At 50.2% G+C, this 24,446-nt stretch overlaps 10 protein-coding genes across 10 annotated transcripts; 6 read left to right on the plus strand and 4 right to left on the minus strand.

The window, feature by feature from the left end:
* Positions 1-428: 428 nt before the first annotated feature.
* Positions 429-1,243, minus strand: EI90DRAFT_468758 (uncharacterized protein). Its single transcript, XM_039067663.1, has one exon. The coding sequence runs from the start codon at positions 1,053-1,055 to the stop codon at positions 564-566; it is 492 nt and encodes a 163-aa protein (XP_038908533.1). The 5' UTR covers positions 1,056-1,243; the 3' UTR covers positions 429-563.
* Positions 1,244-1,399: 156 nt separating this feature from the next.
* EI90DRAFT_468942 (uncharacterized protein) lies at positions 1,400-2,517 on the plus strand. Its single transcript, XM_039067664.1, has 5 exons — positions 1,400-1,611; positions 1,675-2,011; positions 2,069-2,208; positions 2,285-2,401; positions 2,459-2,517. The coding sequence occupies exons 2-4, from the start codon at positions 1,691-1,693 to the stop codon at positions 2,325-2,327; spliced, it is 504 nt and encodes a 167-aa protein (XP_038908534.1). The 5' UTR covers positions 1,400-1,611; positions 1,675-1,690; the 3' UTR covers positions 2,328-2,401; positions 2,459-2,517.
* Positions 2,518-2,616: 99 nt separating this feature from the next.
* EI90DRAFT_2885806 (uncharacterized protein) lies at positions 2,617-2,928 on the plus strand (the record flags this gene model as incomplete). Its single annotated transcript, XM_039053959.1, has 1 exon — positions 2,617-2,928. A coding segment is annotated over one exon (312 nt), but the record flags the coding sequence as incomplete, so codon positions are not given.
* Positions 2,929-4,204: 1,276 nt separating this feature from the next.
* Positions 4,205-6,055, plus strand: EI90DRAFT_468017 (uncharacterized protein). Its single transcript, XM_039067662.1, has one exon. It carries the CDS (start codon positions 4,444-4,446, stop codon positions 5,626-5,628), a length of 1,185 nt encoding a protein of 394 aa, XP_038908536.1. The 5' UTR covers positions 4,205-4,443; the 3' UTR covers positions 5,629-6,055.
* An 878-nt stretch (positions 6,056-6,933) lies between these two features.
* Positions 6,934-9,718, minus strand: EI90DRAFT_3147642 (uncharacterized protein; the record flags this gene model as incomplete). Its single annotated transcript, XM_039065542.1, has 11 exons — positions 6,934-7,030; positions 7,088-7,324; positions 7,377-7,684; positions 7,740-8,973; positions 9,023-9,085; positions 9,138-9,185; positions 9,243-9,266; positions 9,320-9,337; positions 9,386-9,434; positions 9,485-9,577; positions 9,652-9,718. 11 exons carry the CDS (start codon positions 9,716-9,718, stop codon positions 6,934-6,936), a joined length of 2,238 nt encoding a protein of 745 aa, XP_038908537.1.
* Positions 9,719-9,813: 95 nt separating this feature from the next.
* EI90DRAFT_2980312 (NUDIX hydrolase domain-like protein) lies at positions 9,814-11,423 on the plus strand. Its single transcript, XM_039055981.1, has 7 exons — positions 9,814-10,129; positions 10,191-10,426; positions 10,494-10,567; positions 10,619-10,777; positions 10,828-10,942; positions 10,996-11,062; positions 11,112-11,423. Exons 1-7 carry the CDS (start codon positions 9,943-9,945, stop codon positions 11,210-11,212), a joined length of 939 nt encoding a protein of 312 aa, XP_038908538.1. The 5' UTR covers positions 9,814-9,942; the 3' UTR covers positions 11,213-11,423.
* Positions 11,424-12,998: 1,575 nt separating this feature from the next.
* Positions 12,999-15,336, minus strand: EI90DRAFT_469122 (uncharacterized protein). The gene is made up of 6 exons (XM_039067666.1): positions 15,299-15,336; positions 14,789-15,267; positions 14,533-14,712; positions 14,144-14,476; positions 14,060-14,087; positions 12,999-13,912 (listed from the first exon to the last, which is right to left on the minus strand). The coding sequence occupies exons 2-6, from the start codon at positions 14,972-14,974 to the stop codon at positions 13,182-13,184; spliced, it is 1,458 nt and encodes a 485-aa protein (XP_038908539.1). The 5' UTR covers positions 14,975-15,267; positions 15,299-15,336; the 3' UTR covers positions 12,999-13,181.
* Positions 15,337-15,416: 80 nt separating this feature from the next.
* Positions 15,417-20,768, minus strand: EI90DRAFT_3294298 (P-loop containing nucleoside triphosphate hydrolase protein). Its single transcript, XM_039067421.1, has 4 exons — positions 19,892-20,768; positions 18,771-19,828; positions 16,569-18,710; positions 15,417-16,509 (listed from the first exon to the last, which is right to left on the minus strand). Exons 1-4 carry the CDS (start codon positions 20,407-20,409, stop codon positions 15,653-15,655), a joined length of 4,575 nt encoding a protein of 1,524 aa, XP_038908540.1. The 5' UTR covers positions 20,410-20,768; the 3' UTR covers positions 15,417-15,652.
* A 2,090-nt stretch (positions 20,769-22,858) lies between these two features.
* On the plus strand, positions 22,859-23,617 carry EI90DRAFT_469008 (uncharacterized protein). Its single transcript, XM_039067665.1, has 2 exons — positions 22,859-22,863; positions 22,932-23,617. Exon 2 carries the CDS (start codon positions 23,113-23,115, stop codon positions 23,509-23,511), a length of 399 nt encoding a protein of 132 aa, XP_038908541.1. The 5' UTR covers positions 22,859-22,863; positions 22,932-23,112; the 3' UTR covers positions 23,512-23,617.
* Positions 23,618-23,702: 85 nt separating this feature from the next.
* Positions 23,703-23,915, plus strand: EI90DRAFT_2851100 (cytochrome P450; the record flags this gene model as incomplete). The annotated part of the gene is made up of 1 exon (XM_039053748.1): positions 23,703-23,915. A coding segment is annotated over one exon (213 nt), but the record flags the coding sequence as incomplete, so codon positions are not given.
* Between the last annotated feature and the right edge of the window lie 531 nt (positions 23,916-24,446).

The raw sequence follows: 24,446 nt of genomic DNA on the forward strand, positions 1-24,446 counted from the left end.
AGGAGCCGCATTCCGAACAGATATTGTCTTCGTCCGACATGAAAGATCAGCACTTGAAATTTTCTTGAGCGGAACTAGCAGGCCGTTCATCGTTGTCATCCCGTTTATTTCACCCTCTGCAAGGCCAAATACATTTCACCTTGCCGGCTATGTTCGATGCTCTGGATAGGTTCAGACAGTAATAGAAAGTGTCAAACTTCCTCCCCACCGGGTTGGAAGCAGAGTGGGCTGGCGGAAAGAAGGGGTGACAAATCACCTTTTAAACATAGCGGGGCGCTTTCAAGTTGGTTCTGAGGAACAAGCGGGAGAACTAAAGGGATGGACGGGCGTCCGGCGTGTTAAAGAGTAACAACCCGATGGAGCTATGTTGGCGCGTCACGCGGAGACACTGGAGTAACAGGGCTCCGGATGAGCGGCAGAAACAGGGGGAATCGATGAAACACAATTTCTAGGTAGGGGAGGGGCTAACGAGAAGTCCATTGTGGTGCGCTGATTGCTGTCTGAGAGCGCGCAGTCTGATCGAGATATCCTGTACGGATGGGGCTTCGTCATCACTCGAAGTATTAAATAACATCTTCCACCCACCCATTCTCAAGGAGGGAAGATTGGGTGTTCCATGTTTTAGAACGACAGTTACCCCCACTACTTGGATACCCGGAGGTGCGAGGTCGCCGATTAGAGTTAGAAGCGGACATTACAGAGAGGAGCCCGACAGTAATAGAGTCTTGAAGTGCAGGATTGAAATATTTTTGCATATCAGCGCTATTACTGGCCAGTAACCCGACAAAATAGTGGATGCCTGGTAAGTAATTTCCCGTCCAAGTTTGTGTCGGCGTCACACAAAGACATCCAGTCAGACACAGCCCATCATCAATAGCTTGGATCCTAATACGAGGAGCGAGAGTGTCATTTAGAGCTGTTCTGGTACGACTCAGAGCATTGGAATCAAAGCAACCAGGTTGAAGCATATTGCTGAAGAGCGAATAACCGAGAGGAGTGACAAGGCGGACACCAGACGAGACTCTGATGTTCGTGTGAATATTCGTGTATGGCATAGCTCGCTGTGGCAGGAAACACAAGGCTGCGTTTGGTCCGAACCAAATAACTGTCAACGACGGAGACCATGTCAAAAAATCGCTGGAAAAATACTCAAGAGAGCGCAGTAAACACAGGTGGGTTTTTTGGATTTCATTAATTATCGACCCTAATACTTTTGGTAGCGTAGTTTGCAATCCATCGCCGACAGAAGGGTACTTGAATATTTGTTGTCCTGATTTGGCAGTGGCTAGGACAGTACTGCCTTATATGTCGAGTAGTTGAGGGCGGTTCGACTCTCCTCTCTGCCTGCGACACCCTCTGCGATTGCTGATACATGATGTTCGATCGACTTAAGTTTTCTAAAAGAGGACACTCTCCTGCGCCTCCCGGTGGCCCGTCGCGACCCTCGACCCCTGTTCCCAACCTCCTGATCACTACTGCTCCAACTGAAAGTGATGCAACAACTAGCACAGATCATGGTGGGTCTGACAGATCCCGTCTTAAGCCTCTTACTGGCGGTAGTTCTCGAGGCCGGAAGCAGCGGTGGTCTTTTCGGCGCACTGTAGCCAAGCTGTTGAGCAGAAGTCCCAGTCCCGATCCCACTCATGTCGACCAATCAAAGTCCTCCGATCCCAGACAATCTGACCCCTCTATGCCCGACCCGCCATCCCCTAATCTATCGCCATTTCCCATTCTCCCTGAGGGGGCCATTGATATCAGCGAGCGCATCATCCACGGCAACACTGAGACTCCCCATCCACCACCAGGATGCACAGGCATGAACTTAGACACCCCATCGTCAATAGATCAAACACCATCATCTTCGGCCGTCCCTGCTGGTGACGGAAAGAAAACAATCATCGCCACCACAAGGCTCGTACTCCAGACTGCGGCCTCTACTCTTAAGTTCGTCCCCATTGCGAATCTTGAACAGATACCAAATATACTCCTATCGTGGCTCCAAGTTTATGAGGTTCGCAGGGTGTCGCGATTCTGCGATCTAATGATATAACCCCGCGTTTTTATGCAGACCATCGACAACAATGACGAAAATCTCAAGGGATTGGACGATGAAGTCCGAGATGCTCATGAAACGATCTTTAGGCCTCTCCAGTTGTGGACTGGCAAAGTCCCTCCCGAAATAGGTGATCTGATTGAACGATTTAACCTGTATGTACATTCACTTCATCGTCTCCTTGCCCAAATCTCAACTCTCGGTCACAGAGTTCTAAAACAACAATTACAGCAAATTGAGGCACTCGAACGCCAAAAGCTTGCCAAGAGGGTAATTTTAGCGACTGAGATAACCCAGGAAATAAGCGCTGTGAAGTCCTGTATCCGTGATGCTGTCTCCCGCTTTACGGTTCGTTTCGTTTCATGTTCAGAGTGTCTGATGTCTGACTTGGGGTATACCTCACAGACCGCTGCAACGACTTTGAATCTCCTCCACACAATTCAGTCATCGGTGGACCGTTCGTTGCTGTTCCCTGATTTCACTGCTTGGAAGTTAATGATATTTCAGGCGAACTCTCGAAACTCTACAAGGCAAAGGCAGAATACTTTGCGGTGAAAAGCAAGTCGAAATGCCTGGAAAATACCCGTGTCCGGACTCAGGAATGGATACTCGATCATCTGGAGAAACGGGAGCACCGATTTGTTTGGCTTCGTGGTTCTCCGGGTACTGGAAAGACTGCTATATCGATGAGCGTTGCCTCAGCTCTCGATAAACAGGGTCGCTTGGCGGCGTCTTTCTTCTGGGACAAAAATCGGAAGGGAGAAGGACTTGATTCGATTGAGCACTTTCCCTCTACTCTTGCATGCCAGCTTGCCTTGTTTAACGCTGAGTACGCGGGACTTCTTGTCAGTCGACTTCGACAGCCCTCAGCACTGAAGGGTCTCCACGGTTTCACTCTGGAGGAGCAGATGAGAGCTTTGATCGTGGAACCGATGCACAAACTCTTATCTTTGGGTGAAGCGCGCCTCGTCATTATTTTGGATGGACTGGACGAGTGTGGGGCTCAGGAGGAACTTGAGTCCTTAATGGGGCTTGTACTCATCCTCAACGAACTGCCGGCTGGATTTGCCATGTTGGTTAGCAGTCGTCCAGAGTCATCGGTCATCTCGGCTTGGGATAACGCTCGGGCTCAGAACCTTGTCATACCATATGCAGATATGGACATGGTCACGAAGGACGAGAATTTCCACACTATCTACCGCATGGTGTCGGAAGGCCTCCAGGGTTGCATCGATAAGTCTTCTTGGAAACCATCAAAAGAAGACGTCGATGTATTTGTTTCGGCATGTCGTGGACTGCCTATTATCGCCTCAATCCGAGTCCGGGATGTCTCCATTCGAACTCGTCGTGGTGCAACCCTTCGATCCGAGTTCAAATACTTCCGTGACCTCATTGATGCCCCTGTTGACATCAATCAGGAATACCTGCGCATACTTCGCCGTGCCTATATATTCGACTCATCTGGAGTTCCTCCACATATAGCGGAGAACTATCGCCAAGTGATTGGCACAATCAATGTGGCGATTGAGCCACTGAGTGCGTTTTCCATGTCGCAGCTATTAGGAATTGGCGAGGAAGAGGTCTTAGTCATATTGGATCCAATTAGCTCTATTATTGGTTTCTCTGAAGAACGTGGCATGGAAATTACCGCGCCACCAGCCTCAAAGGACCCAAAGGGTGTCAAATTCTCTCATGCAACGATGAAAGAGTTCATTGCAGGGGATCCGATTGGTAACGAGAATGACAAAGTATTCTTTATCAAGGATGTGAATAAGTATTCCCTCGGACCACTGCTCCTCCGATTATTCAATGAAAGTTGTGAGCGGGATGTGTTCGGGGAGCCTGCCATTCTCCCTTTAGGAGACAAACAAAAATGGGACGGTTTTGTGAAGAGAGAACTTCATCGCCCCCATCATTTCCAATATATTCGTCGACATTTATTCGAACACTTGGACCCCTCACAGCTCTTTGCACAAGGCTCCAATTTGCAGAACGAGTTTAATACGTTCCTCACGCGAAATTTGGTTACATTTATGCACTTGGTGCGATATGATAAATGGTATAGCAGTGAACTCCCTGATGGATTTGATGAATTCAAGGTAAATAAAATCATTGTGTCGCGGTTATTTTGATAATGATGTCATTTTTAACAGAATTGCGATTCATTCAAACTTTTGAGAGAAGCTCGAGAAAAGCAATTTGTGCGGTATCTGAATATAACTTCCTCTGGACCATGGGTCCTCCATCGATTCACCCTTCCTTTCACCCCATCCTCATCGCCTTTTCACAAACTGTATGGCCACCTCTCCGATCCTGTCCGGATCTTCACCATTTCTGGCGAGTTTTCCGGGCACAGAATCCCATTGAGTGAGGATTTACTCAATGCTCGAATGGTTATGGAGGCGAAGCTATCTAATTTGCCAAAGGAGGCTGATAGTGAGGATGTTGAGAGTGATGATGATGCCCAATTCAATGACCCTGACGTCCGTAACGGTATCGTGACATGTGCGGCGCTCTCCCTTGATGGTCACCATGTAGCTCTTGGTTTTGGTAGTGGTGTCATCGAACTTGCTGATATCGACCTTCAGCACACGACTTCCCGATTCCAGCTCAATCCACCCAACCATCCAGTCTGGATCGAATTTGTCCATGGCAGCCACCAAGTTGCTGCTGAGGACAATGAGGGAAACGTCACCATCCTTAGACACGATATGACTTCCATTAATATCGGTACTCTTCCCAACAATCCTCTTCCTGCTGTAACTCGAGTATCAGATAATGGATTATTTATCATACGGGTTCCATGGAACGCTGATAGTTCTTGGTACGACAGCATGACCCTCATATCCATTTCGGGTGACCCGCATATGCAGCACCTCGCTTCTCCTCCTTCCGACTTGGATTATTCACCTCCCCATCACATGCTTGCTATTCCTCACCGTCGTACACTTGGCTTTTCTCCAGGAGCACGTTATATTGGCGCTTTCGATGGCCTCAGGGCTTTCACCTGGTCGACAGATTCGGGTGAGCTCATTGCGGGTTATCGTGTGATGGATTTTGAATCTTGGATTATGCATCCTGCTGTTTCCCCCGCCTGCTCTCATCGCATCCCTGATCCTGTATCTGCTCGACCTACCCTTCCCTTGACAGAAGGTGGAGCAGCAGATCGACATCATTCCGAAACAGATATGTTGGACGAGTCCTGGATTAAGTGTCCATTTTATGTTCTCTTGCAAAGTGAGGAGGATGAGTGGGATGGGTGGAACAAGAGGGACAAGGGGTGGCAGAAGTTAATAATCCATTCGTCTGCTGCCGGAAGAACCCCACTGTTCAGGACCGACGGAAACGCTAAGCTACTAGTTCTCTTCAATGGCAAATTAGAATTCATTATTCCCAAGGAGTATCGACCAGTTGATTCTTATGGTGCCAATGGTCTAGACGCTTGGTGTGGTGATCAAGTGATGTCTGATCCTACCTGTCTGTACAGCCCTCGGTCCAGCAAAGATGGGACTCGAATTCTCTTCCAAGGCCGGCAGACAGCTCCAATTGTTGTTGATCTCAGCCAAGTCCTTTAGGATGTTCGTGGTCAATTTCAATACCTTCCTATTTGCCTTGCGCGTTCTCAAAGCGGGAATCGCGAAGTTGCCCTTCCATCTTTCTGCACTTCCCTCGGACAGGGTCCCCTTTCCCTAGGGTGCAGTGGGCATAAATAAAGCTCGGAGACTTCAACAGATTTATAGCCATTCCTCCGTTGGACTGTTGTTTAGTCCTGGGTCAGACAATATGGATGCTCAGCGTTGCGCCCACAAAGGTTTTTTGATTTTGCCTTTTCATAATTCCTTCATTCGCTTTCACCCCGGGTCAGAATAAAGGTATGATCTGTCCATTTGAGTTAACCTGCGCCACTTTGGCCGAAACAAATTTTCTATTTTACTTTGAACGCACTGAAAAATCGGTATTTCTTTTACCGTTCCATCGTTTCACCCTCAGCTGCGCACAATGCGACAAAGAACTAACGTTGTATAAATGCTACATGTGTGTGCGCGAGCATTCAGTCACACCGTTGGCTGCCTAGTTAGGGTTGCGAGTAGGACGTTGTGTGTATTGCAGCATCGTGATTGCTAAGTGCCCAGTCCCTACGCGTAGGACTCAGTACAGAGGGCTATGTAATCTTATGAGCCAAATCGGTGCCCTGCGGGAACGCTTCCGGAATTCAATGCATAAATGCTCGCAAAGTTTTGCATATCATGCTGGGCCGGGTTCTTCATGACTGGAGCAGATAAAACCACAACTATTCTCACGTATCAAAGAAAGAAAGTCTTGACGTTCGGGAGTGCTTTATCTGTGCGCCCGCAGCCATGAACAATTGACAGGTGAATCTTTCCGTATTGTCCAAAAGCGTGCGGATATCATCCGTTCTGTGCCGTCAAATGGCCTTTCGAAATTTGAGCCTGCTGTCCTCGTCGTACGGTATCCTGGTGCCTCAATTACAGTGTAAGATTCATGGAGGCCACATGTTAGCGTCACTTTACTTCACAGCCAACCGGCAATCGCTAGACACCCGTGACCAGGGTCGAAGTCAGCCTGTGTTCCAATCTCTGCCACCTGGATCGTACGCGGGTCCTCGGTCCTTGGATGTTAAGTAGACGCAAATCCATTCGACGACGGCCTCGGAACCGCGGGTCGTGTAACGTCTTGCTGACTTGGCGTGTGCGATTGATGAGCCACTCACTCAATGACGAACTGGTTATTGGTGAGATATCCGTATCGCAAGGACCGCACAAAAAGGCACCACTCAGTCGAAGAAAATCTGTGTCTGTACGCATACAAATTTGATGATATATGGATAGCGGATGTATATTAAGTCTTGTCCAAATGGTTTAGGCGACAGCTGCTTGTGCTCCCTTTTCAGTTTCTGAGAAGCCATAGTTTTCGCCCTTGACGAAGGCGCGTGTACACTGAGCCATGGTCACGGATCTGTCCCAGAACCAACGGTGAACAATGAGTGCAGACGGGGATAACGGCAAGACTCACGCTCTTGAGATAGGATCTGTTTGGTAAAAATTCGCAACTGGCCTGTTGAGCGGCACATTGGTAGCAGGAGCAGCCTTACGGGTGGCAAGGTTGTTGATACCCAAGGCAGCAACAGCATTCGATGTTGGCTCCGTGATGTCATAACGAACGAGAGAAGGCGAGATTTCCCACATGCGATCACGGAGGTAAAGAACATCGTCGTATGGCAGCGGAGTACCGACAGCTTCAGAGATGGCGCTAGAGAATCCGTGAGCGGTTTGTTCATGAAAAACGCGCTGCCTGTGCTCACCGAATGATCTTCCAATCCTCTCTACTGGCGCCCGGTGGAGGAACAGCCGTTCGGCCTAACTGTGCCCGGCCTTCGGTATTGATCCATGTCGTACTTTTCTCAGTGTACGCAGCACTCGGAAGGATAACATCGGCAAGCTGAGCGCCAAGATCACCATGATGTCCCTGGTAGACCACGAAAGCATCCGGTGGGATCGATGCAGGGTCCAGTTCATCAGCATTGAGCAAATAAATAAACTTGGGCTTGGTGGAAGTGGCTTTCTTCGAAGGGACGAACCCAATGTCGTAGGTAGCAGCCCTTGACGCGACCTGCGAAAAAATTGCATTCAAAGTATTTATCTCACGTAGAAGTGTGCAAACATACGCGTTGTAAAACATTAAACCCGTTCCACTCGGGAGTTTGGAGAGGGATCCTGTGTGCCTCAACAAACTTTGCCAATGACTGGTATATCAAGTGAGCATCAGGGTGCTCGTTGACGCCACTTCCAACAATGACCATGGGATTCTTCGCCGCCTTGAAAGACTTATAGAAGACGCTGTTGGTGGTGGCCAATTTCCCAATAACACTGGCATCCGTGCCTAGATGCTCATACTCGTAGCGAAGATCCACCGCTTCACCAATCAAGCCAATTTTCAAGTTCCTGTAGAGATAGGCTCTGCGTATACGTGCATTGAGAACAGCAGCCTCATGGCGAGGGTTAGTTCCGACCAAGAGAACGGCGTCTGTCTTATCGAGCCCCAGGATGGTCGAGTTGAAGAGGTAGTTGGAACGAATGTCAACACCATGAGCTGGGAGGCGATACCCGGCACCTCCGAGCTCATCAGTGGCTAGATTATCCGAACCCAGTCGGTTAACAAGATCCTTCAAAGCCACGAGGGACTCGGTATCTGCAAGGTGACCCGCAATAGCTTTGATCTCGTCACCTGCGGCTCCAGATCGTACTAGCCCGTCAGCAACGGCGGCCAACGCTTCCTCCCAAGAGGCAGGAATAAAGCGATCACCGCTCTTAATGAGGGGAGTTGTTAGTCGCTGGAACCGAAGACCATCATATGCGTAGCGGGTCTTGTCACTAATCCATTCTTCATTCACGTCGTCGTTTGTTCGAGGCTGAATACGCATTACCACAACGCCACGAGAATCTACCCGGATGTTGGAACCAAGGGCATCCAGGACATCCACAGATTCAGTGTTCTTCAACTCCCAAGGCCGAGCATGGAATGCATAAGGCTTTGAGGTCAGGGCCCCCACTGGGCACAGGTCGACGATATTTCCGGAAAGTTCAGAATCCATCGTCCTCTCGACATACATACCAATCTGCATGTCGTTCCCACGGCCAGTGGTCCCCAGTTCCTCGACACCAGCGACGTCGTTAGCAAAACGGACGCATCGCGTGCATTGAATACAACGATTCATGGATGTTTTCACGAGTGGTCCGAGGTCTTTGTTTTCGACAGCTCGCTTTCCAGTGATTTCATGGAATCGAGAACGGTCCGAGCCATATCTCATGGACTGATCTTGGAGATCGCATTCACCACCCTGATCGCAAATAGGGCAGTCGAGAGGATGATTGGCCAAAAGGAATTCCATCACTCCTTCTCTGTGAGCACATTCAGCCGGTGAAAAATACTAAGACTGATTCCGCCAACCTCGCTTCATGAACTAATGGGGTATTCGTAAAGACTTTAGTACCAGGCATGGCGGGCATTGCGCTGCGCCAAAAGTGTATAAGTAGTTTTTATGCGAGAGCAGCGGTAGTACTACCATGATGCCACGGGCTTTGGCGAACGCTCGACCTCAACTAGACACATTCTGAGGGTGCATGGGTCTCAGCAATGTCCACCAAATAACATGTTTTTATTTACTTACCTGCAGTTGCCGGCAATGGCGAGACTTCAAGGGGGGTTAGGGCGGGACCATGATTCGGCTTTCGTTACATCACACACCGGTCATGGTAACAGAATCTGGGTGGGGATTAGTGGTGCTCAACAGAAACGAACAAGAAATTCCACCTTGGTATAGGCGAACCAGCAGCTTCACAAGCCTGGATGAGAGCACTGCCTATTAAGTCAACTTGATTAGCATGTCGTGACGATGCGAGATATAAGCACGGTGCGAGCCTTGAGGGACAGTGACCTCTTTTCCATCCACAGTCAAAGTTACGTCCGCCTTCCGTTGATTCGAGGAAGTAAAGGGGCGGAGACCTTCGCATGGTAATGCATGGATATCAGTCTATGAACTCAACACTTCCCAAACTACGTCGTGCCGATGAACGCACAGGACTGAGTCACAAGCTTTTTGGGAGCACATCTGCGCGTGGCACGAGATGATGCGAGCCGAAGCATACTTGGTGCTTTTACTCGGCTCGAGGTGTGAGCGCTGCCAATGTCAACTGTCCGTCGATGTGAGAAACAGCGCTGGCGGCAAACAGCGATCTCACGTCACGTGGTCTGACGAGTCGCTTGTGCCGAATTTGCCTCTGGCTTCTCGCGGGGTACTTTGGCTTTGCTCCAACAAGCCGCACTCGCCAGTTGCTAATACATGATAGAGCCGATTGGTTGAGTTAGAAATGGATCCAAAATCGCTTTTACCTATTGTTGAGCATTGCGACAATTTCAGTGTGCGAGGAACCACTGAAATCCTTGTCCCATTCTACGTCACTCCACCAGAGGGCGTCGAGATCATTATTGGATGGATTCGAGCTCCCGTATTTCGCACCTTTCTGGAGACAGGGAAAGCTGTATTCGACGTGTCAGGTACCTGTGCTTTGATAGACCCTCGGATTCATCGAGTACTTCTGAGTGGCGCTTGTACTAGAATCCGGCGTTCGTTTTGTTTCTGAGCTTGACTCATTCGAAAAGCGCAACGTAGCGCTTGCTACGCTATGTGAAATGTGGCACAGAAGTGGGTTCTTCAGCGACATCATCGGCGGAAGGCTCTGGAGGAACGAGCTTTATCCAATCTACTACAACCCATTCAAAAGGAGATTTAATGTAGATATCGCGTTTGTTCTTGAGCGTACTTGCTGCACTATCTTCGGGCTCGTGACGCATGTGAGTCAGAGCAAGGCCGTCCCCTCTGTTAACAAAGTTAAGTCCTCTGTCGATACTCAAACCCTAGGGTTGTCATATGACAATGTACTTAGAAGGGGAGCAAAAAATATGGGTTCCAACCAGGGCGAAAACAAAACAAACGTCGGCAATCACATGTGAAGTCGTTGCCTCGCTACTGACAGGGTAAATTAGCTGGCCAGGGTACCTAGACAACTCCGCTGCCGGTGGAATACCGTATGGGTTGACTCCAACTGAGGCGCTCGTAAAAGAGTGCTTGGAAGAGGCCTCACTTGAGGAAAATTTTGTCCGTGAATACGTCCGAGCTGCTGGTGCAATATCCTATTTCTACCAGTCAGTGGCTCGACAGTCATTGCACCTATATTTGATTTCACTCCCGCCAGAACATCCAATGGATGGCTTCAACCAGAGGTGCAATATGTCTACGATTTGGTTGTGCCAGCAGGTGTAAATGCGCCAGAACCGAAGCCTTCAGATGGTGAAGTGGAGCATTTCGAGGTGAGTCCAGCTCCTGATGTCAGGTGTGCATAGATGTAAGGCGACTTTATTAGCTTCTTTCAATAGACCATGTTCTAGACCGGCTTGGGAACGGCTTGTTCAAGCCAAACTGCGCTTTGGGTATATTGGTCACTCACCCAGCTTAACGAGTCGCTCATTTAGTTTATAGTCCTAATAGACTTTTTTATCCGCCATGGTCACATCACTCCTGAATTAGAACCGAACTTTCTCGAGATCCTGACAAGGATCCATGGTCGATTTGGTTATTGACAATCGCTAGCATGCAATAGTGAGGACATCGGAGTAGGTTTGGTGGGAAGGGTTCCAAATATATGTATACTGCTCTCATCTAGGGCATGCATGCATTATGTTACGATAATAAGTCCCAAAGTCTGACGCCGATTTAGATACAATTGTACAATGCCCTGTCAATAGGAGGAGAATACTAAGTATATATGATACACACGAATAAAAAGACAGCAAGTGCTCATTTTTTAGCGGAGCGGGTTCGACGTGCAGGTTGGGCAGACCGAGGCAGCTGGCTGCTCGGAGTAATTGTACCCCTGCCAGCACCTCTAGCGGTTGTAGTTTTCCTTGCAAGCATTTGTCTTGTAGTTCGGACATTCTTTGGAGCATCGTCCTCTTCACCCTGTCCCTCCTTACCTCCTTCACCAGATCCCATGCCTTCGTTCTCCTTGTCGACGGCTCCCGAAGGGGACTTCTTTGTTCCACTTCGGGTTTGCCTTGGCTCTCCTGCCGAGGGAGTTAGGCGACCGCGCGCTCTCCGATCAGAGGTCGTAACCTCGTTTGAGGCAGCCTCCTCCGCCTCACCCGTCGCTTCATCTTCCGATTCCTCCTTCACAACAGGAGTCGTTCGCTTTGTACGCCTGCTGACGCGGGATCCGACCGGTTTGGCAACAGGTTGGGACTTTTTTGCTGTGGGTGACTCCGCAAAAGCTCTGGTTTGACGACCAGTAGACGGTATGCGTGCGATTGATGGCGTGACAATTACGACTTCGGGGGTCACAAGACTAGGGTTCGACTGCACTTTCCTGCCCACTCGGGCAGGTTTGGCCGGTCCAACGTCAACAGGAGACTTCTTTCGCTTAGAACCAGCACCTTCCTGCGACTGGGCTGATGCCAACAGGACGTCAGAAAACACGCGGGGGATTTCGGGTGTTGGCTGCCGAGGAATACCCTCAATGGCTTGTTTGTTAGATGAACGGGTTCTAGTACGAGAAGAGGACGGAATTGGCTCGGCCGATCGCGTGCGAGAGGAGCGACGAGTATTAGTAGTTGTGGGTGTAACACGTTCGACCTAACCAGATAAGCATATTGAAGTGCAGCGTAAAAATCTCGCTATATAAAGGACGTACAACAGTGGGAATAGTGTCAGCCCTCTCATTCGCCAGTGTCTCCCCATCATCCTGATCTGGAGTCGTAGAAGATCGAACTGACTCTACGGATTCTTGGACCCGTTTCGAGGATCGTGTTTTCCTGGTGATACCCGGAGTGACTGACCGCACTCGCGATACTTCTCTTTGGGTATCCATATTGGGTGCTGTGATCAACGGTTATTGACACTTCAATAACGTGAAGACGAAGGGTATACCTTGGACAATGTCCTCAATTTCCGCCACTTCCACCTGTGTGAACATATCATTCATGCCCGCAAAACTAGGGGTAGGTGGGACAGCTTGTGGATTTTCAATTTGGAACATCTTGCGCATCCCTTGATACGATGGTGTGGCAGCTTCCCTGGAAACCGGAGCGAACAAGCTCCTGAACCCAGCGAACGAGGGAGTCTTTGGTGCGAGTTGGGACGACGGCTGACTGTGGTGACGAGTGGGAGTGGCTAACCCTGATGCATCCATCGTGCTGAGGGCGGCGATTACTGGGCTTGCACTTGTGTCGGAGGCACTTTCGGAAGTACTTGAAGCATCCTCTGCTGACTCCTCTGGGTATTCGTGACCATCTATATTGAGGAGCCTCCGCGCCTCAGCGTACTGTTTCGATGGGCTTTGGAATCGGAGCAACGTTGGCGTATGACCAAAACTGAGGCGAGTAGCACGATTCGCATTGTCAATCTCAAACTTCTGAGCTTGCTTGCGAAGACTTTCCAAAGTTGGAGTCTGTGAAGGCTGACTGTTGAGCGGGGTAGAAGAGGGGATGGCGGTGAATGGGGCGGTGAAAGAGGCAACTTTGACAGGCGTAGAGAAGGTCGCAGGCTGAAACGACGTTAGTGAAAGTCCAGGGTAAAAGACATCAAAATACTCACCTGGATCGGTGTGTTGTCCGGGAGATTAGACTCTTCGGGTCTCTCATTGGGCTCTGGCGCGGCATTTCTGATCCAACGCTCAGGAAGTCCGAATGCACTATTGCGGTTCCGACGAGCAAGGAGGGTGGTTTCGGAAATGCCCGTCTCTAGGGACTGTGAACGGGGTTTGGTGGGGGAAAGGGGTGCCTTTGAGGGAGAAGGAAAGCCTATCTGGGAGGCAGGTGAAGGGGAATGGAGGTCGGATTCGTCCAAATGATTCGGGGGTTCCGTTTCAGATTCCGTAACGGGAGGATACTCCTCATCTTCAACGTTTTCCATTGAGTGATCCAGCAAAGAGCCAGGGGTCTCGTCCTGTTTTTCTTCTGGAGCGACTACACCAGATGCGTCGCGATGGGCGACAACTTGAGGTTGTTCTGCAGGTTCGCTTTCGCTGGCATCCCATGTTATTGAGAAGGGGGCGGCCAGAACGTTGCCGATGGCGCCGAGACTGGCTCGGAGAAGTGATGGGCGTGCGGATGTCGAACAGCCTAGAGGGGCCTCGTGATACTCATGGTCCTGGCCTTCCCCAACCAAAGACTGATCGATTGGCTCATCCTCTTCGTTCTCAGGATACGAGGCGTCATTCACGTTCTTGGTTTGTTCAACGGGATTGCCTTCCTCCTCGAGTGAATCCTGCTCAAGCTCGTCAAGTTCTTCCGCCTCTTCTTCTTCCGGTGGACTGTTCCGCTCAGGGCTGACGGCCTTGAAAACCTCCTCTTCATCCTCGCGATCTATCATAGCAAGACGGGAGTTGCGAACGAGTACAGCTTTGTGGAGCGTAGAAATGGTGGAAGTTGGTGTCTTCGGTCTTGTGGGAGTTCGGGGAGTCTATTCAGTTCAATACTCATTTCTATTTCAGACTTGATGATAAATGACAAACTCACTTCCATGGCAAAACTCTGTTCCCTTTGAGGGCGAATGAAGTCCATACTAGACGACCTAAAGTCTTCCGTTTCTTTATCATGGTCCGGATCTCCTATGGACTCGACGATCACGAGGTCATTCCCTTGTTTCGAAACAGTAACGTCGTCTCCTTCAGCAAGGATAACTTCCAAATCGCGTTCGGCAGAAGACTTTACATCCCCATATGGCTTGATTGGACTTTGGAGGACTTCGAGGGAAGGAGAGAGGGGGGAGACCTTCATGTCAGGGGAGACAACTCGTGCAGCATTTATCATCGACATTCGTAATGACTTGCGTGATTTACGAGGTGGGGTCTGATGAGAAAACCTCAGAAAGGTAGAAACAAAATTGAGCACCAAAAAGCCACTACCTCTACGCGAAATGGGTGGGCAGAATCGGAAGGGTATTCGAACCTAAATGTTTTGTTGTGAATCGTGAATTCCGCTTGGTCCTGAAGCGGTAAGATGATCGGTTCTCCACTGCGCGACGAAGGCATGACCACACTTCCATTCACCACAATGCCCTGCATACCCATCACACTGAGAAAGGCCTACACAGATATGGGATCCCGGACCCGAAGTTTAGTATTGTCCAACATTTCAATCACTGCAAACCTTAAAATTCACCTGGCCGCTCTCAAACACGAGTTTGGCGTGAAGGGGAGAGACGAATGTAAAGTACATTCGAACGTCGCATGTTGTGTCGCGTCCAAAAGTGAGGACGTCCGAATCGACGGGGAATGAGGTGACGGGCTTTCTGGTCTTGTTAGACAACAACCGCAGAACGCCGTAGCGCCCCAACAGGTCAGTCATATCTGGCGCTCGCCAGGTTACTCCGAGGAACACCAGTAGTTACAGGCGTCTGCCGAGGGCAAGTAGTTATCCGCTCAAGGGCGAACTGAACAAACAAACTTGGTCAAAACAACCACGGAAGCAAATAGACAAGTCAGGACTTAAAATTTACTCTGGCAGGTTGGCAGTGCCGGCAGGCTATTCGAGGATTTAAGAACGCGCGGGCGTTCTGAAACAGTCCATCATCACCTTGAAACGTTGATACAAAGGTTTCCGCTTGCTCCAGCACCGATATTGGGACGCTCTCACTCGCCCTGTATGCTTAGAGGCTGGTAACCTGCCTACCTGTATGCATGTTTGTAACAATTCTTGGATGAACCACCTCAGCCTTTCCCTCCAGCCTCCATGAGCTTTCCCCAATGTCAAAACCATTTATTAGTTTCATAACGAATAAAAATACAGTGCCTAAGGGTGTAATGTGCGAACCAATACGTACATGCTTGCGGTGTAGGAGATTACAAATGCAGGTTAAATGAGCACAGAGAAAAGATAAAGGAAAGCTGAAAGGCACAACAAACGAAAGGAAAGTGATAATGTGGCGCGAAACAAAGATTACAGAACGAAAGATCTACTTTGGAGTCCGAATGCAAAGGACTGTGTTCGAAAATCAAAAAGGTTCAGACCAAAGAAAATGAAGGATCACTCCACGTCCGCCCGCTCCCCAGCGCTTGCAAGCTGGAAGAACCTCCCACGTCTCTTCATGAGAGCCTCATATGGCCCTTCTTCGACGATCAACCCCCCATCAAGGACAAGTATTCTATCACACCTCTTCATCACGCTATCCTTATGCGTGATAAGGATGCAAGTCCGACCTTTCTTGATCTCCATGATGGTGTTCATCACAGCTTCGGAATTAGCAGGGTCCAGGGCAGAAGTGCACTCATCGAAGATCATAACGTTCGCACGACCATTAAATAAGGCACGAGCGATCGATAGACGTTGAGCCTGACCGCCCGAGATAAGAGATGCATTCTCCCCAATGACAGTATCGTAACCGCTGGGAAGGGACATGATGAAGTCATGAATATGGGCATCCCGGGCGGCACGCTCCACTAGCTCGAACGGAATGTTCTCTGAGTCCCAGCCGTATGCAATATTCTCTGCAATTGTGGCGTCGAAAAGCTGAGCAGTCTGACTGACGATGGCAACGTGTTGGCGGAGCCATTTGACATTCGTGTCAGCGATGTTGAAGCCTCCGATGGTGATGCGCCCAGCGTCAGGCTCATAAAGCCTTTGAAGGAGGGCAGCGGTAGTAGATTTTCCAGAACCAGAAGCACCGACAACGGCCACGCATTCGTCACGTTGAATGACACCAGAAAGTCCACGGAGGATAGGAACGTCAGGACGTTGAGGGTAATTGAAGTAAACATCATGGAAGGCAATCTCGCCCTCGATGGGGAAGCGTTGGGAACCACGCGACTCCGTTGTTTGAGTGCCGAGAGAGAGGACCTTGCCGAGATCGATCGCAGCTTGCTTAGCCTTCGCGATTTTCGGGACTATGGCAGTACAAATCAGCCTCCTGCGAGCTAGAAGGGTGCTGCAAGAAAATACATACCAAAAGTAAGCATCTGCGACGCAATTGCCACCGAGAACACCACCAAGTTCAACACCTGAACAAGCTTGAGGTAGGAATACGTCCCCCGACTCATGAACACGGCTCCCACATAAAACAACAACGCCTCGGCGAGGTAAATCAACGCCTGCGCAACACCGAATCCAAGTCCCGCTACAAAACTTCCTTCCACACCAGCTTCCATCGCACCATTCACCGAATTCTCGAAGTATCTCTCAAATACGTTCTCGAGTGCCATAGCACGAATCGCACGAATGCTCGCAACGGCTTCATAATATCTCCTTGCAACTTCATCACGAGCAATCTTGTTACGAGCTTCGTACTGAGTGGAGATGTGACTCTGAAGAATCATGGCGCCTCCAAAGACTGGTACAATCGCAAGTCCGACGAGAGTGAGTTGCCACCCTCGAACCATAGCCCAAAGAAGTCCAACGGTCAGCATGACGATTACAACGACGAAAGGACCTGCAACGCTAGCAATAAGTGTCCTTGCATCATCGCCATCCGTCACAAGAATGGAGACAAGTCGTTCGGGACTGTTCTTTTCTTCGTCGAAATATGCCTTATCCTGCTTGAGCAATGCGGAGAGCGCGCGGAGCCGGAGATAAGCAATCCATCGCATAGCAGACATCTCAAGGAGGTAGAACTGTAGCCCATTCGCTGCACCATACGTGAGAGCCGCAATAAGCACGAGCAACCCATAAAGGTTTGTTGTCTTCGCATCGGCCTCATTCCCAAGCCCAATCTGGGCAAGGAGGCGAGCCAACAAGAAGGAGAAGATGGGTGTAAGGGCACCGTTGATGAGGGCAAAAATAAGACCGAGGATGGTGGAAAACTTGTCGGGGATGGTGGACCAGAACGAGGCAGTCAAAACAAACACAGAAGGAAGCTGCTCTGGCGTAGGATCCTCAGCGGCTTGAGGGACAATAACATCAATCACCTGCGGGGCATGTCTTCGTCCGGAAACGGCCTGCAACCCGCTCTTCTCCATCGCCTCCTTGAAACCCTCGAAACTCTTTTCTTCCTCGTCCTCCATACTGGTCCGCTCGAATGCACTATCCCTTCTCTGGCGGAAAGAAACCATAACAGGAGAATCGGGCGCCCACCCGACAGGTTCAAATGTCATACTCCTCCGGACGAGATCCAAAGCCTTCGGACGGGGAAACGAAAGATCATCGGCCGCTGGACTCGGTAAACTAGTCACACTTGCGCTCTTCCCGTGTGCACCTCCGACAACAAAAGCCGACGCCATGCTCGAAGGTCTATAATGTGTGTTCGTCGCCTCATCCACTCCCTTGACGCCCTTGTAGGCCGAAGGAGGAGCAACACTCTCGTACCTTCCTCGGAGCTTGTACGGGCTGAGATGGTTCTTTGGATGAGGCATCGCCATGGCTCTCGCCGTATTGCTGCCGCTTCCCACTATATCCCTAATCGCATCAACCTCCCAAGGCGCAATAACACTCTTTGTCCAAATGCTAGCTCTTTTCGAAACGCGCTTGTCGGTTGTAGAAGCAGCTGGCATGTGGGCGGGGGACATGGCACGCTCGACAGCTGCAACGGATTCATGTGTTTGGTCGACAAGTTCAACGGGGGGAAGTGAACCACCCATGCCCATCTGTCTCTCCAGCATGGCGCGAAACTCGCCTCTGCCGCACCCGCCCACGTCGTCCCACTCTCCTTTGCATCCTTTCTGTCGGGGACCGGTGTAATTGCCGCCTCCACAAGGACACCCCGTGACGCCTACGAGGTCTTCCCGGAAGCCTTCCTCGACGCAGCGTCCATCTTTCATGACATACACGTAATCGGAAGGGCGTAGCATACTCAAATCGTGAGTAACGACGACAGTGGTTCTTCGTTTACGTTCCTGCCTGACTGCCTCGAAAACGAGTAAGCGAGTAGTGGCATCGAGGGCGGAGGTGGCCTCGTCCAAAATGAGAACAGCAGGATCGCGGAGAATGGCGCGAGCGAGGGCAAGACGCTGGCGTTGACCACCTGAGAGAGCAAGGCCAGAAGGTCCCAGAGGTGTAGAATATCCTCGGGGAAGGGAAAGGATGAAGTCGTGCATTAAGGCAATTCGACAAGCTTTCTCAATGTCAGCGGCGGGAACATCTTCTGGGCGTTTGCCTGTCAAAAAGTATAAATTAGTCATTCCAAGTTAATCCAACAAATCCCCGACAAACTCACCGCTTCCAGCGACACCGATTGCAACATTAGCCATGATACTTCCTTCAAACAATACACACTCTTGTCCAACGAGCCCAACGCGTTCGTGGACCCACTGCTGGTCCAATCTTCCCATTTCAACTTCATCGAACATCACAACGCCGCTGGCAGGCCGATACAACCCAGCAAGGATAGAGGCGATAGTTGACTTGCCAGAGCCCGACGAGCCAACGATGAACGTGATGTCGTTACCAGCAATATGGATGGACGGGATGGGAGAAGTGGCAAGTGACAGAGCAGGCTTCCCGGGACGAGAAGCGTACGTGAAAGTCAGGTCATGAATGTCGAAAGTGCCCAGGCACCTTGTCGGCCGCAGGCCCTCAGAGGCAGGAATTGGTTGGGGATAGTTTGATGGAACTTCAAATTCCTCCATGTAAGGGGGGGGAACGGTCCCGTCGTCGTAATCATGCACATTCGCGGCGTCTTGATCATCATCCCCATTAATAACAGCCTGTAAACTGGCCATAGCTGTCTTCCCCTTCGTGAGAGTAACGAGGAGAGGCAAGCACGTCCCTAAGCTCGCCTGGAGAACAATGCAAGCCCAGAAGACACTCATAACCGTTCCAGCCGATGCCCTGCCTTCCCTAACGAGCTTGGCGCCAAACCAGAAACCCTGAACAAACATGGAAAAGAGCACGAACTGGACGGCGCCGTTTGAAGCACCCCACACAGTCGTACACGCCTTGTAGGCCTTGATCGACTGCTCGAGAAGACTTGAGACCTGCGACTCTTCATAGCCGGCGGCGTTGTACGACTTGACAGTGGAAATTGATGCGATGGCACGGGTGATACGAGTAGCAACGCTGGCAGTAACGCTTCGCTCGGTGTCGTAGTGTGGTGCAGAAAGGGTTTGGGAAGCACCCTGAATAACGATGGTAATAGGGATGACGGAAAGGATTACAAGGGAAAGGGACCACGATTGTTTGAAGGCTAGAATGAGTGCAGCCAGGGCAGATGCTGCATTTTGAATCGTGAGACCAAAGGTAAGAGAGACGGCCTCCCGGACATCTTCTGTTTCTCTGTAATTGCGAGTGGCGCCGCGGGTCAGCAAGTGAAGTCGCTCGCAGGTTGTGATGACTTACCTTGCGAATTTAGCCATTAGTCCACCAGCCCCAATGCCGTCTGAGGTATTCTCGGATTCCGAGACGCCGAGCTTATCGAACCATTCGATATCTCTGCGAACCACAGCGTGGAAAACTTTGTTCCTCACTCTCATGACGATGCGTTCGCCGACCCTCAACCATAGCCCACTGATAAGACTGCTTATGATAAGCGAGCCAGCGGCGAGGCACACGAGCTCAATAGCTACAAGCGTCATAGTTCGAACCAGACGATGTCTATCACCATCCGTGGGGGAAACGTTTGGGAACTGGGCCATTGCGTTGAAAGCCTGACCGATGAGATGTGTCATGAAGGGTTGTACACCACCACCGACGAGGGACGCGATGACGGCGGGGATGAGAAGGGTGAAGACATCGTTGCGAGAGCAGTGAGAGAAGAGAAGAGCGTAGGTCGGTGCTGGTGGCGAACGCTGGGTTGGTTTGGTGTGTACGACTGTTGGTGTCGAGAGAGGGTCTGAATGCGTTTCCTTGTTCTTCATCGTCGACGGCGGCGTCTACGTCGGTCGTCTTCGATGATAACGAGCGTAAAGGATGATGGGGAAAAGACAGAGGTTGCAGTATGGTAGTTTTGCTTTGTAGGTGATGGCCATAGTGCGCTCTTGTTGTCCTTCAATAGACAATAGGCGACCGACGCTTGTTGTTTCAATTCAGTTGAACAAGACTCAACAGGGCTTTTGTGCGGACTTTCGTTTTGTTGTTGTCCGGCAACTCCCGAAACAAGCCCTCTCACCTTCTTTTATAGTACTGGGCGACGCAGGTACCATTGAGGACCAGTAGACCTTATTCGCCCCCTCCCTCTCAAGCCTATTCCTCACAACTGTCGGGGTGGTTTGAACAGAAAGCTCAGGAGACGCGGAGTTAAGACGGTCATGTGACCGACTGTTGGTCCGCCAAGACGTTAGAGTGGCCAGAATTATCTTCTTCCCCACAAAGAGAGGCTGGTCATCTGCCTACCCAGCTTGACTCTCAACCCAAAGAGCAGCACATGCTTTCGGATTACGTGGGAAGGCGAAAGTCATCAATGCAGGGCACTTGCACAGAACTGGCACACCGACCACAAACCAGCACGCTATTGCTCCTGGCCAGTTCGAGGTGACCTGTATCGGCCGGTGGGAACAAACCCAGCATGTGACAACTTATGTACCCGTCTATACATCATGGAATCCGATGGCGTCGACAACCAATTGCTGTGGTTCTCCCCATTCGATGGAGCGAGAACGTTCGTACTCTCGACTTCGAATTCTCTCCGGGAACTATGTCAGTCTGTGTTAACTGTCTATGCTAGTATTGCACTGAGAAGGGCCGCAGCTGGTTTTTGCTTGCCAAAAATGCTACCGCAAGACTTTCGCTTATTTACCCGACTCACAGGGAGAATACGACCATTGCTGCCGTCGAACGCCCCTGCACGCACTACCTGACTTGGCCTTGCACTTCTGCGCCTCCCACCCCTCATTGCACAGAACATTATCCTTGGTGAATTTTCTGGTCTCGGGTGTTCCTGGGCTCGCACTTGCGGAGAGCAGCACTGGTCCCCAATCTATCTCCCGCACTATTGTGAACAGTACGGAATAATTCTTCCACGGCCTTCATCCCTTCTAACCTAAGGGCCCAGGAAGGTTGTTACTCGTTCTCGTCATGACCCATGCCAATGTTGGGGTGTGGCCGCCAGTTGACTATCGCTTCCATTCAATCCATGCTCGCTCTGCCAGTGGTGGCTGAGCGGGGGGCGGTATATTCGTTTCGGTCTGCGCGGAGTGGCAGCGGCCCTATACTCAGTCCTGACAAAACTCCGTGGGACCATCATTGCAAGTTTTCCAGTACTTAGCCAACTGGCAGCTCAGCATCAGCATCAACCTCTTTTCGTTTTTACAGTGCTTCGCTGAAGGGACAAGATGCGCAAACAATAATGAACCCGACTGCTTGCGTACCCATAATACTATTATCAATACCAGCGATTTCATGGTGCACATCCAATAAACGACAGGATATTAGGGCAATTCGGAGTTCGCGAGCTTGCAGAACATACTATTAACGGAGCATCCTTGATGGTGTATACGAATGCCTCGCTCTCGATGCCGTGATGCTTCAGCTTGATCATCTCCTATCAAAATCGAAATATTAACTTCGTTGTCTCGAATGATCTACCGGGCAATCATTATGGCCCAAATTATTCGCACGGCATCAACCCGCTAGCTTCATACATCGATCCCTTCAGCCCCCAAGTCGGGATGCAGGTGCTCTTCGATTTCAAGTGAGAAGTGGTCTGAAGGATTCAGGATAGTCGCATGGCACTAACGTGCCAGCTGAAACTTGAACACCTGAGTTCGACCGAAAGCGGCTTGGAAATCTCACGCAGCCCTGGAAGAGTTCCCGATCAGTCAGCCCTGCCAAAATTATACAAGGCCCATGTACATAAGTGGTCACAGGAGTTCCATAAGCCCGCCACATAGGGGTCAGGGCGATGTCCGGTTGCGGCGATGAACACCTCCACGCTATTAAGCTAGAGTCCCCCTAGAAGCGAATTCTATGGCAAGCACATGCCATTCGGAAGCCTTACCCGGCCATCCGGCCGGCGACATTGGGTGGTGCATGTGCATTTTCCCATGTTATTGCCGCCTCACGCCTCACGCCCTGTTCTCTGGCTGCAGCATTTCCTGAGAACGCGACGTCTTAAGTACACTTTCGGGCTACTTTTGCAGGAACACATTTTTGCCATCCTAAAACAACACCATTGTCGTTAGCATGTGCCGCGGGCTCAGCATGTGGACATACATGCTAGGAATTGCTTGGGCCTGTTTCTTCGTCACGTCCTTCAGAAGGAACCGTCTCCCACTTCCGCCTGGCCCTCCTGAAGCTTTTTTTCTTCGGGAATGCGAAGCAAATTCCTCCAAAGTTTAGACATCAAAATTTTATGGAATGGTCGAAGCTTCATGGTAAGTGCACCATAGTCCCTTCGAGTGAACAAGCATAGGAAGTATTGACTGTACACCGACTGCTCAAGAGACATGCTGCATCTCAGCCTTCGGCAGACCTGCCATCATTCTTGACAGTGTTAAAGCTGTTCCCGATCTTCTGGAAAATAGATCCACTGTCTATTCTTCTCGTCCTGAGCCCCACATGGCAGACACGATGAGATATTCATCAAGTTCTCCACTCGCTCCTTACGAACCCAAGTTTTGCTCATGAGCTTCGCGCTTAATGCAAAGATATCCAAAACATATCACCCTATGCAAGAGCACATTGTTCAACAGTTCGCATTATCGCTGCTGGACAATCCCTTCAAGTTCAGAGAAAGTCTCAAGGGTGCCACTGGTAGCGCCATAATGGAGATTTCTTGTGGCTACAAGCCAAAGGACATCAAGGACTCGTTTGGCTCTCGTTGTGCAAATTTTGGGCTTGCTGTCTCAGGAGGCTTCTGGATTGATTATCTGCCATATTTCCTTTTTTTTGGTGGAACCCTCGGTGGTTTTCGCGGGCAAGAATGTCTGGAGGCTTGTGGGGAAGGCGGGGCCTTCCAGGTCCTGTATCGTCATCATCACTCTCAAGTGGACCTGTACAGTAAAATATATCCTGTAACATGAATTTGTGAGTAGTCTGTCGCTCTGGATCCCATTGACAAAAAGACTACGGGGAGAGGAAGACGGAGAAGAAATAATCAAGTGCACTTCTGCCCTTTTTGGAGGCACCACACCAGCCATTATCGCCAGGGTATGAATGAGCTTACTAGCTCCTACTTGCACAGCTGGCAGTGACGGCTCATGCGCATATCTTAATTGAAACTTTCTTCTTCCTCATGACACCTCATCCAGAAGTACAACAACGAACCCAGGAAGAACTCGATAGAGTAATCCGTCCAGATCGATTACCTACGATGCAAGATTACGAAGATCTGCTTTATCTAGTCGCTGTCATGAAAGAAGTTCTGCGTTGGAGTACTCCTGTGCGTATTGCAGTCCCACATGTGGTCACCGCCGATGATGAATATAGAGGCATGATTTGCCGTAGGCATGCTGCGTCGCTAACGTGGAGTATGAGTTAGTCAGTACTGTCGCGGTTGAGCAGATCAATTTGTATTGTGTCCTTTAAGTGAATCGTATAGAGCACCCTGGTAGTGTTGGCTCCTTTGGTCTGACCACGAAGTCTGCATCGATCTGCTACACTCTGGCTAACGGCCTCTCATTCTTGCTGTCATTTTCAGGTAACGACATTTTCAACCTATTTGGCCGCGAATTCTTGGCTATACCCCAGGCTAGGCAGGATCCCAGCCTCTAGTACTAAAGACCCCGGGCGTCCTCGGAAATAAAAATTAGCTTTGGTCTCGCTGTGTTGCCCAATCTCAAATTCTTGGGGAAGCCTAATAACTTGTATGCATCCTGTGTTACTTGACGACTGCTGCGGCTGAGCTGAAACATATTAATCCAATGATCGGCTCACATCGTAGTTCATGAGTACACCCCGCTCGGTCATGAGTCGATGGGCTCGCAAAATAATCGACGGGTCTGCCACCATGAGATCG

This window comes from Cantharellus anzutake (genome assembly GCF_015039405.1).
Source record: "Cantharellus anzutake strain C23 chromosome Unknown EI90scaffold_153, whole genome shotgun sequence".
Taxonomy (NCBI): Eukaryota; Fungi; Basidiomycota; class Agaricomycetes; order Cantharellales; family Hydnaceae; genus Cantharellus; species Cantharellus anzutake.

Coding starts and splice junctions, on each gene's coding strand:
- EI90DRAFT_468758 (XM_039067663.1), bottom strand. CDS start 1,055: ATGCCATACACGAATATTCACACGAACATCAGAGTCTCGTCTGGTGTC.
- EI90DRAFT_468942 (XM_039067664.1), top strand. CDS start 1,691: ATGCCCGACCCGCCATCCCCTAATCTATCGCCATTTCCCATTCTCCCT. Junction 2,012..2,068: donor CGTGGCTCCAAGTTTATGAG/GTTCGCAGGGTG, acceptor GTTTTTATGCAG/ACCATCGACAACAATGACGA. Junction 2,209..2,284: donor CTGATTGAACGATTTAACCT/GTATGTACATTC, acceptor CAACAATTACAG/CAAATTGAGGCACTCGAACG.
- EI90DRAFT_468017 (XM_039067662.1), top strand. CDS start 4,444: ATGGTTATGGAGGCGAAGCTATCTAATTTGCCAAAGGAGGCTGATAGT.
- EI90DRAFT_2980312 (XM_039055981.1), top strand. CDS start 9,943: ATGGATCCAAAATCGCTTTTACCTATTGTTGAGCATTGCGACAATTTC. Junction 10,427..10,493: donor TCTTCGGGCTCGTGACGCAT/GTGAGTCAGAGC, acceptor CTCAAACCCTAG/GGTTGTCATATGACAATGTA. Junction 11,063..11,111: donor CAAGCCAAACTGCGCTTTGG/GTATATTGGTCA, acceptor TTTAGTTTATAG/TCCTAATAGACTTTTTTATC.
- EI90DRAFT_469122 (XM_039067666.1), bottom strand. CDS start 14,974: ATGACTGACCTGTTGGGGCGCTACGGCGTTCTGCGGTTGTTGTCTAAC. Junction 14,477..14,532: donor CCCACCCATTTCGCGTAGAG/GTAGTGGCTTTT, acceptor TTTTCTCATCAG/ACCCCACCTCGTAAATCACG. Junction 14,088..14,143: donor AACAGAGTTTTGCCATGGAA/GTGAGTTTGTCA, acceptor TGAACTGAATAG/ACTCCCCGAACTCCCACAAG.
- EI90DRAFT_3294298 (XM_039067421.1), bottom strand. CDS start 20,409: ATGAAGAACAAGGAAACGCATTCAGACCCTCTCTCGACACCAACAGTC. Junction 19,829..19,891: donor CTAATGGCTAAATTCGCAAG/GTAAGTCATCAC, acceptor TCGCAATTACAG/AGAAACAGAAGATGTCCGGG. Junction 18,711..18,770: donor AATCGGTGTCGCTGGAAGCG/GTGAGTTTGTCG, acceptor ACTTTTTGACAG/GCAAACGCCCAGAAGATGTT.
- EI90DRAFT_469008 (XM_039067665.1), top strand. CDS start 23,113: ATGAGCTTCGCGCTTAATGCAAAGATATCCAAAACATATCACCCTATG.